The 15892-nt window shown below is 46.0% G+C and overlaps 1 protein-coding gene across 1 annotated transcript in view; it reads left to right on the top strand.

Annotated features, from left to right (window-relative positions):
• Window positions 1–15892, top strand: part of HEPHL1 (hephaestin like 1) — a 49223-nt gene that overhangs the window by 14351 nt on the left and 18980 nt on the right. Inside the window, exons 5-10 of the mRNA XM_075266161.1 lie at window positions 2249–2503; window positions 12420–12585; window positions 12857–12996; window positions 13594–13725; window positions 15321–15535; window positions 15649–15799. Coding sequence (XP_075122262.1) covers window positions 2249–2503; window positions 12420–12585; window positions 12857–12996; window positions 13594–13725; window positions 15321–15535; window positions 15649–15799 — 1059 coding nt within the window. The remainder of the gene's footprint in view (window positions 1–2248; window positions 2504–12419; window positions 12586–12856; window positions 12997–13593; window positions 13726–15320; window positions 15536–15648; window positions 15800–15892) is intronic.

Here is a 15892-nt window from a genome sequence, read left to right as displayed (position 1 = left end):
GGGCGGTAACACTGTATGACAAACAGCACATAGAGACTCCGCCCCAGAGGAACCAAGTGTTACCGCCCACTCAGCTCCAAGCCCCCAGTTGGCATCAATACTAAAAGGCCTCATATCTTTGGAATAGCTGAATGGATTTGGACAAACAAAACACCAAAATTCTCATGGTGAAAGCGCCGATCTGATGCTGCATGTCATTGGGCTTTCCAGAACTGGTGACAGGTATTCATTAAAAGTTGCAAAGAGTTGAAGCTGGTGGGGGTGGTGATAGGCTTTCTTCTTTTGTTTGTGACACAAATCTTTTGTAGGCATTATTTTTGGATACATATGTGACAATTTATGGTAGTTTACGTGATCTGTAGGGTTGAGCGATCATGTTTGGAAAAGATCGAATTCCGATCGGCGACTGAGAAAATTTCACGATCGCGATCGAAATTCCGAACACGATCTTTTTAGGTGGGATCGAGATCGGTGATTATTTCTCACAATGCTTTGCTACGGGCCAAGCATTGTGGGAAAAGCTAACAATATTAGCTTGCACACTGAGTATACTCTCTGCTCATTCTGAGCGGAGTGTATACTCAATGTGAAGGCTCCGCTGCGGTTCCATAGGAATGAATGGAAGCAGCCGGCACACAGCCTTAACCCCCTGCGTGCCGGTTGTGTGCATTCATTCTAATGGGAGACTAGCTAACATCTCTTGTAGCTACTTACCTGCAGAGATGGCTGGTCTGGTGTCCAGTGTTCTCGGTCTTCTTCTCCTCGCTGCCCCCGCCTCCCAGGTTAGTGTTAAAGAGCTAGGAAGAAGGCAGGGCTTGTGGCTTAGGAGAGTGTGGGCGGGTACAGGGCGGGGAGACGTGACTTCTCCCCGCCCTGTACTCACCCACACTCTCCTAACCTGGGAGGCAGGGGGCAGAGAGGCGAAGAAGAACGAGAACACCGGGCACCGGACCAGCCATCTGTGCAGGTAAGTAGACACCAGTGGGGACTAAGTAGCCTGAGGATTAAAAAAAAATCCTCTGGCTACTTAGTGATTTTAAAAAATCTCTACACAGCGTGGATTCTAACAATGAAAGCGTTCAATTGTTAGATTCCATGCTGTATAGTGAATAGGATTGTTTTTAAAATCCGATCTCCGATTAGTAAAAAAATCCCACTGACTTGCATTGGGATCGGAATTGGGATCGAGATTGGGTTCGAATGAAAAATGATCGGAAATCGGATTTCAAAATCGATCCTGAAAAGTCAAGATCGTCTCAACCCTAGTGAAGCAGAATGTAAAAAAAGCTATTTCATTATTTTTTTAAACAATTTTACATTTTAAGTACCGTATTTATTATTATTATTATTATTACATACAGAACTTATTTTTTTATATCTTATTAGAAAATTGATAGGACAAAGGGTCCCATGTTTAGGATCTTCATTTTTGTTATTACAAAGATCTTCTTTCGCTTTCCCTGGGGGACCTGTCTTCTCCTTCAGGACATAGACAGCATATTTAATTGAATGGGCACTGTGTAATACTTCATTTCCCCTGTGGTAGCGCTGCAGAGAAATGGAACGCTTACTAGTGATCTGTACTGATCACTTACAGATGATATCAGCCATTAGTGCAGGAATATAACTCACATACCTGTTGTGCCGGTGCAGTCACCACAACATACCGTACATGGATATTACTTTCCAGGTTAAAGGATTTTTTAGGCTTTGGAGTAAGAGGGGGGATATTAATGGAAAGCTTAATATTTCTACTACAAGCTTCTTGATACAACTGTTTTTGCCTGTCCTGTGTATTTTCGCCCACCCCTGAGCTCAGGTGTAGTTCACCAGGATATACAGGTATAGCTGCTAGAGCCCCCTACCTGTAGCTGTATGTATGGACAACAGGGAGGAAGAGTAAGAGGAGGACACGCTAAGTCATGTGGTCAGCATTGAGATCAGCTACTGGACATCCAGGGACCCTTTTTTTTTTTTTGTCCTCCAAATAATCCCTTTAAGGGGCAGCCTTTACCGTACACAGCTCTGTACTTTTAGTAGTATACTTATACTGCAGCTCAGTTCCATTCAAGTGAACGGGATGTAGATGCAATACTGGACCCAGCCACTACCAAATGTAAGGCGCTATGTCTGCTAGGGACAGGACAACTGATTGGTGAAGGTGCTGATGTGATATTGGTGGCTATCCTAGAACAAACCATTGGTCATTTTCTGATATATATATATATATATATTGTCCTATTTCCAGGTCTCAATGGCTTTCTATTTGGGAACCTTCCGGCTATGGACATGTGTCTCGGAGACTCTGTGTCCTGGCATTTATTCGGAATGGGTAATGAAGTAGATATCCACTCTGCATTCTTCTATGGCCACACAGTCACCAACCAAGGGCACAGAACAGATGTCATCAACTTGTTTCCTGCCACGTTTGTCACGGTGGAAATGTCTCCGTCAATGCCCGGATCATGGATGCTGAGCTGTCAAGTGAACGACCATATTCAAGGTAAGACCTCCAAGGTGGGGAGGGGATGATGCTCCTCTCCATTTTGATCATTAGTGAGTGGTTAAAAGGGTTTTTGGCCCCAAATTGACTTTTCATACTGATGGCTAGTCCACCGGACTCCTGAATTTTTTTCCACCTTCCCAGTACATCATAATGCTGTCTGCAGGGGCCACTATGGGGTATAATACTGTGTGCAGGGGCCACTATGGGGTATAATACTGTGTGCAGGGGACACTATGGGGTATAATACTGTGTGCAGGGGCCACTATGGGGCATAATACTCTGTGCAGGGGCCACTATGGGGCATAATACTGTGTACAGGGGCTACTATGGGGTATAATACTGTGTGCAGGGGCCACTATGGGGGATAATACTGTGTGCAGGGGCCACTATGGGGTATAATACTGTGTGCAGGGGCCACTATGGGGCATAATACTGTGTACAGGGGCTACTATGGGGGATAATACTGTGTGCAGGGGTCACTATGGGGCATAATAGTGTGTGCAGGGGACACTATGGGGGATAATACTGTGTGCAGGGGCCACTATGGGCATAATACTGTGTGCAGGGGCCACTATGGGGGATAATACTGTGTGTAGGGGCCGCTATGGGACATAATACTGTGTACAGGGGCTACTATGGGGGATAATACTGTATGCAGGGGTCACTATGGGGCATAATAGTGTGTGCAGGGGCCACTATGGGGGATAATACTGTGTGCAGGGACCACTATGGGGCATAATACTGTGTGCAGGGGCCACTATGGGGGATAATACTGTGTACTGCGGCCACTATGGGGGATAATACTGTGTACTGCGGCCACTATGGGGGATAATACTGTGTGCAGGGGCCACTATGGGGCATAATAGTGTGTGCAGGGGCCACTATGGGGGATAATACTGTGTACTGCGGCCACTATGGGGGATAATACTGTGTGCAGGGGCCACTATGGGGCATAATAGTGTGTGCAGGGGCCACTATGGGGGATAATACTGTGTACTGCGGCCACTATGGGGGATAATACTGTGTGCAGGGGCCACTATGGGGCATAATAGTGTGTGCAGGGGCCACTATGGGGGATAATACTGTGTACTGCGGCCACTATGGAGCATAATACTGTGTGCAGGGGCCACTATGGGGCATAATACTGTGTGCAGGGGCCACTATGGGGCATAATACTGTGTGCAGGGGCCACTATGGGGCATAATACTGTGTGCAGGGGCTGCTATGGGGTATAATACATTGTGCCATTGAAAACTAAAATTTGACCTGCAAAAATCAAGCCCTCATATAGATGTTTCCATTTCCCAATGGATTCTCTAAAGATAGACTCTCCCTTTCAGCCCTGTACTCTGTTGTACCTCTGCCAGGATTTGTTACTGAAGCTTTTACATTCTCTTAGTCAGTGACTAAAGTGATAGCGGTGATGAATATGCAGTTGTGGAGTCTTGACCTGTAAATGTACTTTCTATACTCATAAAGGAATAAATCTCACTCCTCCTACTGATAGCGGCGGCCATGGAATGTGCTGCAGGTTATTGCCCCATATATATATCTGGAGTACTATAATATAGAATTCAGGACAGGCACCAGCGGACTATAAATAATACCGATAGCAGAAAGCATGGACTCCTTACTATGACGAATGGGGCTCAGAGCAGATCTAGTGCAGATGGGGCAACTTTCCAAGACTTGTAAATGTAATGGAAACCAAGCCTCTGTGTATGAGAAAGTTTAGAATAGGAAACCTTTTTGGTTTGACAATTTTATAGTTTCGGAGTCGTAGTGGGATTAGGAGTAGTAGATATAAAGGGGGACAAGGCAGCAGATTTAGCCGGACTTCTTCTCCTGGAGTCCCCACGATCACATAAGGCGGTCATGAAATTTCAGTATGATCCACCATACTTGCCAACAAACTCCAGATTTTGGGCACAATCCTATTAACTGGATTACAATAGGGTTGCTTTTAGGGCATTACCAGGGAACCTACCACTTTGGTCACATGAGCAGTGAGGCAAGTTGTACTGACCTCACCTTCACTGTGCAGTGCGCATGCGCTGGAGTCCCTCAACATACTCATGTCATCAGAAACCCAAGATTTTTAACTTATGAACTTTCACTAAAGATACCAGTAGTGAGCAGAGACAGGATACAAAGATTTGGGATCCTATATCCCAGCTATTTAATGGTTTAGTGGTCCCAAACAGGTTCCCATTAAATGTCCTGATTGTTGCGATTGGAGTGTTGGTAAGTATTTGAAGATCCTATGTGCAGGGACCACTATGGGGCATAATACTGTGTGCAGGGACCACTATGGGGCATAATACTGTGTGCAGGGACCACTATGGGGCATAATACTGTGTGCAGGGACCACTATGGGGCATAATACTGTGTGCAGGGACCACTATGGGGCATAATACTGTGTGCAGGGACCACTATGGGGCATAATACTGTGTGCAGGGACCACTATGGGTCATAATACTGTGTGCAGGGGCCACTAAGGGGCATAATACTGTGTGCAGGGACCACTATGGGGCGTAATACTGTGTGCAGAGGCCACTATGGGACATAATACTGTGTGCAGGGGCCACTATGGGGTATAATACTGTGTGCAGGGACCACTATGGGGCATAATACTGTGTGCAGGGACCACTATGGGGCATAATACTGTGTGCAGGGGCCACTATGGGGGATAATACTGTGTGCAGGGGCCACTATGGGACATAATACTGTGTGCAGGGGCCACTATGGGGGATAATACTGTGTGCAGGGGACACTATGGGGTATAATACTGTGTGCAGGGGCCACTATGGGGGATAATACTGTGTGCAGGGTCCACTATGGGGCGTAATACTGTGTGCAGGGTCCACTATGGGGCGTAATACTGTGTGCAGGGGACACTATGGGGCATAATACTGTGTGCAGGGACCACTATGGGGCATAATACTGTGTGCAGGGTTCACTATGGGGCGTAATACTGTGTGCAGGGGCCACTATGGGGTATAATACTGTGTGCAGGGACCACTATGGGGTATAATACTGTGTGCAGGGGCTACTGTGGGGGATAATACTGTGTGCAGGGGCCACTATGGGGTATAATACTGTGTGCAGGGACCACTATGGGGCATAATACTGTGTGCAGGGACCACTATGGGGTATAATACTGTGTGCAGGGGCCACTATGGGGGATAATACTGTGTGCAGGGGCCACTATGGGGTATAATACTGTGTGCAGGGGCCACTATGGGGTATAATACTGTGTGCAGGGGCCACTATGGGGGATAATACTGTGTGCAGGGGCCACTATGGGGTATAATACTGTGTGCAGGGACCACTATGGGGTATAATACTGTGTGCAGGGGCCACTATGGGGGATAATACTGTGTGCAGGGGCCACTATGGGGTATAATACTGTGTGCAGGGGCCACTATGGGACATAATATGGGGAGGGGGGAATAAGCTGTCATAATTATTGTCATGTCAATTTTATTGTGGAAATTTTTCTTCCCATTAGCTCAGTACTCCATATGGAAAATACTAACCTTTGTAATATACATTTACATTCCTGGACACACATGATAACATAATCCTCATCATGTTTCATGACACAGCACAACGCTGAGCACAAGAGGAGCGACAGTCACCGCCCGGAGTCATAAACAAGTGTCAGCTCATGGACTTATTAGTCATCAATATGTGACATGTTTATAGGATTCCTTTATCTGCCCTAGTTATTGTGGTACACGTGGATGTCAGCACTGACTCAGTACTACTGTGTGTGACCCCTGACCTAGAAAGTTCCATGGAATGTGCAGAATAATAATATAATAATATCTTTCTATCTATCTATCTATCTATCTATCTATCTATCTATCTATCTATCTATCGGTGCGGACCCAACCAGTCAGAGACAGGGACACAAAATGTGCAGCAAACTGGTTTATTTAAAAAACACCAAGATCTCCGAAGTGCAGGCTCTGCAGCCTTTTATGGGCCAGTAATAAGCCTATGACCCACATCCTCTTTTTCTTTCTTTCTTTCTTTCTTTCTTTCTTTCTTTCTTTCTTTCTTTCTTTCTTTCTTTCTTTCTTTCTATCTCTCTCTCTCCCCCTCCCTCCATCCCTTCCTTCTTTTTTTCCTTATTTCCTTCCTTCCCTTCTTTCTCTCTCTCTTTCTTTCAAACTCTTCCTTCCTTCCTCCCTTCCTGTCTCTTTCTTTCTTATTACCTCCCTTCCTTCCTTCTTTCCTTCCTCCTTTCCTTATTCCCTTCCTTCTTTCCTTTCCCTTCCTTCTCTCTCTCTCTCTTTTTCTTTCAAACCCTTCCTTCCTTCCTTATTTCCTTCCTTATTCCTTTTCCTTCCTTCTTTCTCTTTCAAACCCTTCCTTCCTCTCTCCCTTCTTTCCTTCGTCCATTCCTTCTTTCCTTTCTCTTCCTTCTTTCTCTCTCTCTTTCTTTCAAACCCTTCCTTCCTTCCTTCCTTCCTTATTTCCTTCCTTCTTTCCTTTCCCTTCCTTCTTTCTCTCTCTATTTCAAACCCTTCCTTCTTTCTTTCTTTTTCTCTCTCCATCCATCCCTTCTTTCTCTCTCTTTCAAACCCTTCCTTCCTCCCTCCCTTCCTTCTTTCCTTCCTTGATCCCTTCCTTCCTTCTTTCCTTCGTCCCTTCCCTCCTTCCTCCCTTCTTTCCTTCGTCCCTTCCTTCCTTCTTTCCTTCGTCCCTTCCTTCCTTCTTTCCTTCGTCCCTTCCTTCCTTCCTCCCTTCTTTCCTTCCTCCCTTCCTTCCTTCCTTCTTTCCTTCGTCCCTTCCTTCCATTCAACCTAGATTGCAGAGAATACACATCATTCCTGGAATGTAAGGAGGAGAAGTTTCGCAGTGTGAGCCATTACATACTTAACCTACACAGGGCAATGTAAACAACGTATGAAATAATATATTGGATTGTTCTTTTCTACAGAAATTTCCACAAGTAGAGTCTGAGAAAAAGTGCTAAGTGATGAGATACAGCCGTGTAATACTCACCAGTCGCTGCAAATATCAGCAGTATATGAAGTATGATATACTATACATCTCCATATACGAGCAGAAGACACCACCGTAATAAACCCTTAAAGTGAATCTCCAGCTACTGCTATAGTTTTTAGCCTCGTTCTGCACTCATATCTTAACACATTTTCTGTCACTCGGGGATCTTTTTTTGATTTAGAGCTCTAAATTCCTTGCATAGTCATTGACAAATTGCTGTCTACCTGCAGTCACCACTAGAGGGTGCTGAGGCACTTACCGCATACTGCTTATACACTCAACGCAATACTAAGATAGTATGCAGTAAACTCCTATATGCCCCCTAGTGGTGGACATAGGCAGTCTGAATTTTGTATTTAAAGTGGTTCTCTAGGACCTTAGAGGAGTTTCCTCTTGTTATGGTCAGCAGGATTTATTTTAAAAAAAACTAAACAACTGAAAAACCCTGCGGAGCCCTCTGGGCTACTGACTGCTAAAAACCTGGTGTGAACAGTGTCTGACAGTTGATGTCACTGCAGCTAAATTAAACAACCAGGCTCATCTGTTACCAATCACAGAGTCCTGTGCAGTCAGAGCAGCCGCACAAATAAACAAACTGGTTAGCCTGAACTCCAGGACAAGCCAGAGACCAAGTAAACCCTGTGTGTAGTTGTTCCACCCAACCACCCAGGCAACTACTGCCAAGCCCAATCCCAGTCACCCTGTCTGAGAAGTACTGCTAGCTGACCCTACTAAGTTACACCACATGCACACAAGGCAGCATGCTGCCTGACTAACAGTGGCATTGCTACCTCAGGGGTAATTTACTAGCTAGGGCAATTAATGTTTACAGGCTGGAACCCATATATACAAACCCACACATCGTTTCAGAATGTGATCATAGAGCACCAGGCGTCCAGACCAGCCCCCTTATATAGGCAAGGGGCGGTCACCAGCAGATAGCCCAGCTGCCCAATCCGAGCGTTCATTGGTCGACACACCAGTCCATCAAAGACTCGACCACACCCAGCTGTTGCAAGGCAGATTAACCCTTGCAACCCTGGACTGTGCAGAGGAACAGACAGCGACGCCCATATCATGGCCACAGTTACTGCACAATCCTAACACGACCCCCCCTCCATGGCACAACGACGCCATGTGTCTCTGGATCGGAGATGAGAATGGCGAGGAGTGAGCCAGACACAGTCCCTTGGGGACAACTCCGTCCCTGACCTATGTCTGCTATCAGCTGTTTCTCTGCTCCTGGCCTTGGCCTGACTCATGGCAACATAAACAGGCCGTGGAACTTTGCCATTTAGTACAGGACTAGGCAAGTCAGGGGAGTGTACAAGTCTAGTCCCTTTATTCTGCCCAGAAACTGGGCCAACATTCAGCTTAGTGTTAGGTTTCTTCCTAACTTTCCCTTGCGGGCAAAACCCCTCCCTGGCACCTGATGGCAGGGGACCAAAAGACTTTTTTGCAGATTTACGCCTCCTGCTTCTGCCCTTGGCAACAGGTCAGTGGAGTAATTTTGAGACCTAGGTACTGGCAGAGTCTTAGTAGTATTTATAGTGAAGACCTCTGCAGGCTGAGTGGGTAAGACCTCCTGCTTTGAAGGCCTCATTGGAGGATCGGCAGATGGTATAGCCTCCAAACACCTTCCCTTGCACTCCGGACTCCACTTAATAATCTCCCCTTGCCTCCAGTCTATGACTGGTGAGTGCCGGCTTAACCATGGGAGACCTAGCATTACTGCATCAGATAAGCCCTCCAAGATTTGGAAAGAGAGCTTCTCTGTATGCAGTGTTCCACTCCGCAGAAGCAACGGTGGGGTCTCAAACCGGATCTGTGGCCGAATCTGAGACCCATCAACCACCGTAATGTTTATGGGGGTCTTAAGACCTCTCATGGGCACACCATTCTGCTGGGCGAATTTGGCTGACATGAAATTCCCCATGGCCCCAGAGTCTAACATTGCTGTAGTATTTACCCAACCATTACCCAGCTTAAGGGCTACTGGGAAATGGACACAATTATGGGACTTTTGTGTACCAAGTAACCCACCCCCGATGGACACTTGGCTAGCCTTCTTTTCCAGTGGGGTCGAGCATTGAGGAGCAATATGCCCTGGCCTGTTGCAACGGTAACAAATTACCTCCCTGATTTTCCTACTCCTGCTGCCACCAGGAGTGGAAGCACGGGAGGTGTCCATAGGTTCCGTGGACTCCTCAACAGGCGAGGCAGTGGTAGATTTTATGACCCCCCTCAGAGACATGAGGTTACGCTCGAGCCCCCGCTCCACTCTCCTATCAGACAGCTGTGTATCCACACGAGTAGCTGAATTTATTAGGGCAGAGAGGGAGGTAGAAGGCTTTCGGCCTGCTAGTTCGTCCTTTATATTTGAGGACAAACCTTCCCAAAATATTGCCACCAGTACCTTGTCTGGCCAATCCAGCTCAGATGCCAAGGTTCGAAACTCGATAGCAAAGTCCGCTACCGAGCTCTGGCCTTGCTTTAAATGTAAGAGCTGTGAGGCAAAGGTGGACTGGGGCACTGGGCCATGAAACACCAGGCGTAGTGCTTCACACAGCGCGGCTAGTGTAGCTAAGTCCACTGCGTCCCGTTCTTTTAACGGGGTGACCCAGGCCAATGCTCTCCCAGTGAGCAAGGAAACCACAAAGGCCACTTTAGATTTCTCATCTGGGAAGAGACTGGGACAGGCTTCAATGTATGTTTTACACTGGTGTATGAATCCCCGACATCCCTGCGGCTCACCCGCATACCGCTCCGGAGGCAGGAGTGGACATGGTGACGCTGCAGGGGTCGGCAGACTACCAACCAACTGAGCCATAGCCTGAACTAACCCTTGAGATAGGTCAGAAAAATGAATTGGGGCAGCTGGTGGAGATTGCTGCAAGTGTTGCCCCACCGCGCCCAGGCCTGTGTTCAAACTATTGACAAGACTCGCCAATTGTGAAGACGAAGTCATATTGCGGCGGGGCTCTGGCTCTATGATACTGTTATGGTCAGCAGGATTTATTTAAAACAAAACTAAACAACTAAACAACCCTGCATGCAGGGTTTTTCTGTCCGCTTGAGAAGTCGGACATCTTCACTTGTGGACAGGGAAGGAAGGGCACGGAGTGCAAAAGAACGCACCCGATGCCCATTGAAATGAATGACAGGTGTCACGGACACAGCTAGTGTCCGCTCCTAATGTCTGTGCCAGATTTTGAGCGGACACTACCTGTCGGACACCGACGGTAGTGTGAACGCTCCCTAAGATGCAAGATTATTTGGAACCAGAACAGGGAAACCCAGTGATTGCCATTGCAGCAGTGCCTAGGCCATCTCTCAGAGCAGTTCATTCAGAGATTGAATAGGAGAAAAATAAGAACATTTACTGTGATCGAGCCTTCATGCACATTAGTGGGCATGGACAACCTAACGTACAAGATCCTCATGCTGAGCTGGCCTCATTACTGAACAAGATCAACCAGGATAATCAGGGCTCGAAACAGCCATCACATCTTACCGAAAAGAATCACCCTCGGTTTGGAAAGAAGCCATCTAAACGTTGCACCTTTAATTGAGTTGAGCATTGCACTAGCAGAATGTTAGGCCCTTTGGGTGAGTTGAGCCTTTAACCAGCAGAGATTTAGTTTTTGGCCCTTGGGGTGAGTTGATCCTTGCACCAGCAGTGTTTTTGGCCCTTGAGGTGAGTTGAGCCTTTAAACAGCAGAGATTTGTTGGCCCTTGAGGTGAGTTGAGCCTTATACCAGCAGTGTTTTGGGCCCTTGGGTTGAGTTGAGCCTTGTACCAGCAGTGTTTTTGGCCCTTGGGGTGAGTTGAGCCTTGCACCAACAGTGTTTTTGGCCCTTGGGGTGAGTTGAGCCTTGCACCAACAGTGTTTTGGGCCCTTGGGTTGAGTTGAGCCTTGTACCAGCAGAGTTTCAGGCCCTTGGGGGGAGCACTACACCCTGGACCCCGCTTGATGTTGAGGCACTGCTGGCTGCCCCTCTCAAGTATATAATTGGAGTCGAGGTACTGTGGAATTGATCCCCATCAGGATTTTGACATCCATGTCCTCGCCCCCTTGTGCTACTGACGAGGGACACTGCTGGCAGCCCCTCTCCAGTACCTGGACTGTGGACTGGATGCCCAGCTGGATTTCCACGTCCATGTCCGTTGCTGCTACCCTGATGCATCATTGGCAGGTTCACTGTATATGTACACTGTTCCTGCAGTGTAGCCCTGAAAAGAGCTGTTGTTTCAGAATGTTTTCCTGCCTAGAAAAAGCTAAAATCTCTTTATCACCCTCAGAACAATCTCTCCCTATCTCTCCAAACCGCAACTGACACGAACATGGCTGACACTATTCTTATGAATCAGAGGTCACCTGATTTCGTCAGCTAATGGCCTTTTCTTAATTTTTTTTCAGTGCCTCCGTTGTCGTAGTTCCTGTCCCACCTCCCCTGCACAGTTATTGGTGCAAAAAAAGCGCCAGGGAAGGTGAGAGGGTAAATAACTCAATGGATCTAGAGCAACCAGAATTAATTTAGACTCCAAAAGTGGATGCCCCCCAGAAACAAGGATAAAAAATAACCTTTATTAGATAAATTAAAATAAACCCACTTTGTTAAAAGGACGGTTGTTAGCCTCCAAAAAAGCCCAATGTGAACAATAAATCCACCTGCTGATATTCAACAGCCCCTAATAAAGTGGTATATAAACCTATACAGAGTCCACTGTGTGTTTTTTACACAAGTGATCAAGTAACCCATATAGATTGCTACTGTGTTAGGGGAAGGTGGGAGGGGAATCGAATTTTTACGGCGTTTGCCGTGTGGTATTCGATTGAAATCTCTCTCATCTCTAATGCTAGTGCTAATTCCTTTTCTCTATATTTCTATAGCTGGAATGATGGGGCTGTACAACGTGGGAACCTGTGGACACCATCCTGCAGCCGTGACACCTGGTTATGTCAGAAAATACTATATTGCTGCTGAGAAAGTCTTGTGGAATTATGCACCAAATAACTACGACAGATTCTCACATAAGGATTTAGATGACCCAGACAGGCAAGGATTTTTTATTTTATATCACTTTATAGTAACAATATTAACAATGATACAATAATGCTTTGCTTTGAAATGAAATATTTTACTTGTAATACCCCTCCTGGCCACCGGGTGTGCTGTTACATTTCACAAATCACTTTTATTGATGTACAAAGAGCTCAGTTTTCTAAATCACCACCTGCTGGTTAAAAAAAATTATATATATATCAAATGAGACCAGTTTGCTTGTGTATGTTTTTTTCCCTTCTGAATGCAATTTTTTATTTTACAGCCAGTCTGCCATTTTTTTTGCAAAAAGCGGTGAGAGAATTGGAGGTTCTTACTGGAAGGTGCGTTACACAGAATATACAGATGAATCGTTTACCATTAAGAAGGCTCAGTCTAAAGCTGAGGAGCATCTTGGGATTCTGGGTATGACCAGTGGTATTATTTTATTCTAGATATATATTATATTTTTTATAATTCTCTGTATTTATAACATCCGTTTTTTAAAATTTCCTCCATAGACATAGGGAGAGTTTCTTACCGTATGTGTACTAGTTTTATAGTGTCAAAAATTTACGGAAATTTTGGTACCCACCATTTTTTTCCTTTCTTGAAACTTCTTAGTGTTGGAAAAGTGGGCGGGGTACAACAGGAGGGGGTGTGGCCAAAATATTCCAACAATTCTAAAACAGAATTTAAAGGGAATCTGTCGGGCGATCCTAAGGTAGATACCCCAATGACTGTTCCCTCTGTTCCCTATTGGAAACAATGATGGAGCTTCTTTATGAGTGACTATGGGAAAAAATTTATAAAAAAAATAAAATAAAATAATCAAAATAAAAAATTGATTTATTGTAAAAAATAACCCCACAAAGGACAGTTTATAGCATTTTTGTGCAATAATTTGCAAGTGGGTGGAGCATAGTGTGGGCAGGGCAAACATATCTTTCGTGAAAAGGCAACGGTTGAAAGTTTGCATCGACACAACGATTCGTTGATGTTTTTGTATTTTTTCTTTATTAGGTCCAGTCATCAAAGCTGAAGTAGGCGACACCATTGTGGTGGTGTTTTCCAATAAGGCCGACAGGAACTACAGCATGATGGCTCACGGAGTGTCCTTTGGCAAAGATTCGGAAGGTGCACCCTACGTAGATGGTACGTTACCTCAGTTGTGTACAGTGTAAGATGAGATGACTCTTTTTTCTAGTGTAAGTGTGTTAAAGGGATTGATCCACAAAGAGCATCCATATGATGAAGTGATAAATATGGGGGAGTCCTCCTTCAATCACAAGGGCGTGGGGTACAGAGTCCCTATGAGAATGGAGCGGCGGTCCTGTATGAACAATACCTCTCCACTCGCTGCTTATAGGACTGATGGAGGTGGGCAAGACAGGGCTCACTTATCCCTATCAATTCAATGGATAGTAAGTGGGTATTCAGGTGTAGGGATTGGACGCTGATTTGGGGTTGTCTTTCATTGTTTTCAATATGAGGCAGAGATTGCGGCAGGATGCTAAAAGAATAAACATCCTACTCAGTCATGCCTAATCTTGTCGAGTGGTGAGTCTCCCTGCTCATGTCTGCCTCGAATTCCTCTTCCCCTATATGGAGCAGTAGTCTACGTATGTGACGACCCGGGCACCTGTTCACATGATGGACCCCCCCCAGTGCTCATGCATTTGGAGAGGGGATAAATGTTCGTGTGTCAACCATATTGGATCCAAGCGCGCCAATTTCAGAAGGACCATTTGATTATCTCCCTGACTCCTGACTCTCATAGCAGATGTCAGGGGTAAGAAGGATTGGGTAGGATGGACTTCAACATGTCCAGTCCTTTGTTTGTACAGGAGAAAAGTCACCAGAGGCGTCTTATTCCCTTCTCCTCGTTCATAACACATGCATGCTCTCTCTTATGGAGAGTAGTAAACAATGTTGGACTGGCCCATCAGGGCACCAGAGGACCCTCAGAAGGGTCCAAGCTCTAACAATAATGGTCCAGCAGAAGACACCTAAATTTCAGGTGTACTAGGATCCATTTTCTAGGGGTTGTTGCAGAGTGGGCCTCCAGAATCATTTTATATGGTGGATCCAAGGATCTTTACTCCGACACTGGTAGTAAATCTCAAGCAAGTCATTAGTTGTTTCCTGCCATAGTGTCCGGCTGTAGACTGAACCATCAGGAAGGATCCTCATGGGCCTTAGTGGCTCTTTCCCTAGATTCCAAGATTTAGGGGACCACCTAGGCCAAGAGGAAGATTTTGTGTGGTTAGCAATGGCAGGTGGTTGGGTGAGCTGTTTGGCCTTTTGAGCCCTGTTTTAGAATTTTACCAACGTCCACCAGTCTATCTTGTGTTGGCACGGGATGGACTGGAAGAGACGTGGTCAGTAGAGATGAGCGAACACTGTTCGGATCAGCCGATCCGAACAGTACGCACCCATAGAAATGAATGGAAGCACCTGTGACGCTGACTTTGCCGGCGGCCGGCCAGCGTCACTAGTGGTCATCTCTAGTGGTCAGGTCACCGCTGTGGCCAATCACAGGCCTCGGCAGTCACAAGTTGAGTAATGGTGACGTATTGACAATGATGTCACCGATACCCTCCATGTGACTGTTCAGGCCTGTGATCGGTCACTTGACTATATATTTAGAGACATCGTTCACCAAAAATGATTGTATTCAGTGATAGCAAGCAGAGATCTTGAACAATGCGCTCATGATACGTTATTTTTATCCTGTCTTTTTGTGGTAGGCGTTACACAGAAAGCTGGAGCTCAGGTAGGACCAGCAGAGACCTTCACCTACACCTGGAACATCCTGGAGAAGGATGGACCTACACCCAGTGATCCCCAGTGCTTGACCTACCTGTACTACTCAGCCGCTGACCCCGTGAGGGACACAAATTCTGGACTGGTGGGTCCACTCCTGGTCTGCAAAAAAGGTTCACTGAGGTCCGACAACACTCAGGTAGAGTCAATGCGATGTGTTATTGTATAGTCATTCAGGAGCCTGGAAAAGTCACCCAACTTTCTTGTATGCAGAGAATATTGGATTCTAATCCCGGTGTTACAATATTTCAGGTACAGATCGGTAAAGAGTTCTACCTGCTCTTCACTATCTTCGATGAAAACTTGAGCTGGTATTTGGAGGAGAATGTTGAAGCCGTCTCTCCAGATCCGTCTGCTGTCGATGTAGAAGATGAAGATTTTCAGGAATCCAACAAGATGTTTGGTAACATATAAGAGAGACTATAGGAAATCTATGAGCACTTATACACTGTCTACCAATAAGTATGTGGACACCGGTGGTAGAATAGAAAAACAC

The sequence above is a fragment of the Leptodactylus fuscus genome, chromosome 2, assembly GCF_031893055.1.
Source record: "Leptodactylus fuscus isolate aLepFus1 chromosome 2, aLepFus1.hap2, whole genome shotgun sequence".
Classification (NCBI taxonomy): domain Eukaryota; kingdom Metazoa; phylum Chordata; class Amphibia; order Anura; family Leptodactylidae; genus Leptodactylus; species Leptodactylus fuscus.
Note: the sequence above shows the minus strand (reverse complement) of the source record. Positions and strands in the feature narration are given on the sequence as shown.